Genomic DNA, 2,617 nt, shown 5'->3' on the forward strand with positions numbered 1-2,617 from the left:
TATTCTTAGCTAAGGTTGATAAATAACTCAATCGAGGATAATTAATTATTTAATTAGATAATTAGGGATTTAATCGATCATAGGCTAGAAGCTCGCATTGTTGACACTAGGAATAGAAAATTCCATTAGGTTAATTAGTTTAATTAATATTTTAATTTGGATTAACGCTACTAATTCATAACTCGATTAGATTAGTATTTATTTTATGTAATTGATTTAATAATAATTTCTCCAATCTGCAATTCCTTGAGTACGATCCTCGAAATACTTATCAGTGTTTCGTTGTAACATTTCTATATCACAATTTGACTTATATACTTGCGGACACCGCCAATTTAATTTTTTATATTTTTGAAGTGATATTTTTACTATAAACAATAACATATTTAGAGGAGGTCAAGGGATTTAAAGTAAGGAGAATATTCTCGATTGGTGGAGTTATTTTTTCAAATGTAATTGTCTTTGTATGCAAAAGAAGCTATGTTTTACAATTTTATAGATGAAAAAGATTGCAACAGGAGATTTTAGCTCCCTTTGCATCTCACCAGTAAGGTGAGCTCAAATGCTCCAATAAGTTAACAGGGTTTATTATGGCAAAATTGAAGTATATATATATTTATTTATTTTTATTGAACGGTAAAATGAGTAAACTGACCCAAAAATAGACTTAGTTTAATTTTTTTAAAATTGGATTAGTGATTGACCCGACCCAACCCGACCAATTGCATTCCGCTTTGTCATTCAAGTTTTTGGCTGCCGTCAACGTTCTCAAATATCTTTTCCCTGACCGTATTCAAGTTGAATTTTGCTGGACTCGTATTACTAATTGATGGCTAATGAAAGGTGAAATGATTGGATTTTGTTGTGTCATGGGGTTATTGTTTAAGAATATTGCAGTAGGTGATGCTTTGAAATGTTGGTGGCCTTGGACGATGTTGATTTTGTCTAAGGGGGAGACTCTTGAACTGGGTTTTGATGGAGTTTTTGTAGCTGTTTTAGGTCCTTACTGGATTGTTTGTAAGGGTGCTGTTTTGGGTGCATTGGACGTGTGATATATGTTGTTTTAGGTGCCTATATTGGTTCTTGTAATGCAGGTATTGAGTAGGTTTTGGCTTGTTATGGGGTGTGGTTTTGTTGATTTTTAGGGAGCGATTGTGTTTTACTATAGCTGTGTCGTTGATGTCGTATGATGTATAGCCTTGCTTGACATTTTGGTCACTGATTTCTCGATTATTTTTGGGTTTAATCTCTTTTTCTTTTTTTTTTAAAGAACAATCCGTTTTTGTTTTGGTTGAGAAAAGAGAGTTGATATTTTATTTTTTCTGATGAGCAAGGTATTTGATATGTCTCATGTCACCTCTGTTGGATACCCCATATGACATTTGTAAGAAAAAAAAAACTATAATTTTAACACGTCCATATTTCATGGATTGTATAAGAACATTTGGACTTCGTTTTTTTTTTGGTAGTGATTTGCATAATATTCTTTTGATCAACTAATATTTAGATATATAAAAACATGGCACGACCGAGTAACCCTCCAAAATAAAAAGGGAACCCCATCATCTTAATTGAGTCCGAGGTTCCATGGAGTTAAGATCTAGCGCCGGCCATCATCATAACCTTAAACTCTTCGAAATCAATCATCCCATTTCCATCCTTATCCACTCCACTTATCATCTTCCTACATTCCATGATCGAGCATTCATCTCCGAGGCTTTTGAAAACTTGGTGAAGTTCCTCGGCCGTAATAAACCCATTCCCGTCAATATCATACACCAAGAAAGCATCCTTCAGGTTCTCCAGAACCTTGTTTGAGTCCACTCCTTTGGTGTTCAGCTCCACAAACTCCTTGAAATCTATGAACCCATCACCATCAGTGTCGATTTCTTTGATTATTTTCAGGAGTTCATCTTCGGAGGGTTGTAGTCCGAGAGAACCCAAGACGGAACCAAGCTCCGAAGATGAGATCTTACCGTCGCCATTGATGTCGAACCTTTTGAAAACTAGTTCCAGTTCTTCAAGTTGGGTTCGCATTGGAGATGAAGAAGCAACTGGATTTGAGGGATTTTGCTTCTTTTCCCTACTCAAAATCGACCCAAATCCCATTAGATTGCTATCACTTGGATTCAAAGATGAGAAATGAATGGAAAAGCAATTAGAGATTCTTTTGGTTGAAGAAAAAAACAGGCCATGAGAAATTAATAAAGCACAATATTGGTTAGAAAAAAAAATGGAGATTCAAGTTTTTTTTTTTTTTTTGGTTTGGATCGGTAGGTTCTGTTGGTTGTTAGAGAGGGAGTTTAGGCATGATTGGTTTGTATCCAGAGTTTGTTTGAAAAGAAACAACAAACTTGAAAGCATGTCTTTCGGCTTTAACTTGTGTCAAACCGTGATATTTGGAATGCTCGTACGGATGTTGAAATACTATTATTATTATTTCCACTAGATTTTGTCGACTTTGTTTTATAACAACCGTATTGTATATGTCTATGAATTATATTACAAAATGGAAAAAAATTCATGTACACTGGAAAAATAGAAAATTGTTTTTTAGCTATTGCAAAAATTTTATTAATTTAATTAGATGATGTGGTATTATTTTAATATATATAAC

The 2,617-nt window shown here is 33.9% G+C and overlaps 1 protein-coding gene across 1 annotated transcript; it reads right to left on the reverse strand.

The window, feature by feature from the left end:
- Nucleotides 1-1,381: 1,381 nt before the first annotated feature.
- Nucleotides 1,382-2,342, reverse strand: LOC108472859 (probable calcium-binding protein CML25). The gene has a single exon (XM_017774420.2). It carries the CDS (start codon nt 2,107-2,109, stop codon nt 1,594-1,596), a length of 516 nt encoding a protein of 171 aa, XP_017629909.1. The 5' UTR covers nt 2,110-2,342; the 3' UTR covers nt 1,382-1,593.
- Between the last annotated feature and the right edge of the window lie 275 nt (nt 2,343-2,617).

The sequence above is a fragment of the Gossypium arboreum genome, chromosome 3 (assembly GCF_025698485.1).
Source record: "Gossypium arboreum isolate Shixiya-1 chromosome 3, ASM2569848v2, whole genome shotgun sequence".
Lineage (NCBI taxonomy): Eukaryota > Viridiplantae > Streptophyta > Magnoliopsida > Malvales > Malvaceae > Gossypium > Gossypium arboreum.

What these genes read in the sequence shown, in the direction of transcription:
- LOC108472859 (XM_017774420.2), bottom strand. Translation starts at nt 2,109, where the DNA reads ATGGGATTTGGGTCGATTTTGAGTAGGGAAAAGAAGCAAAATCCCTCA.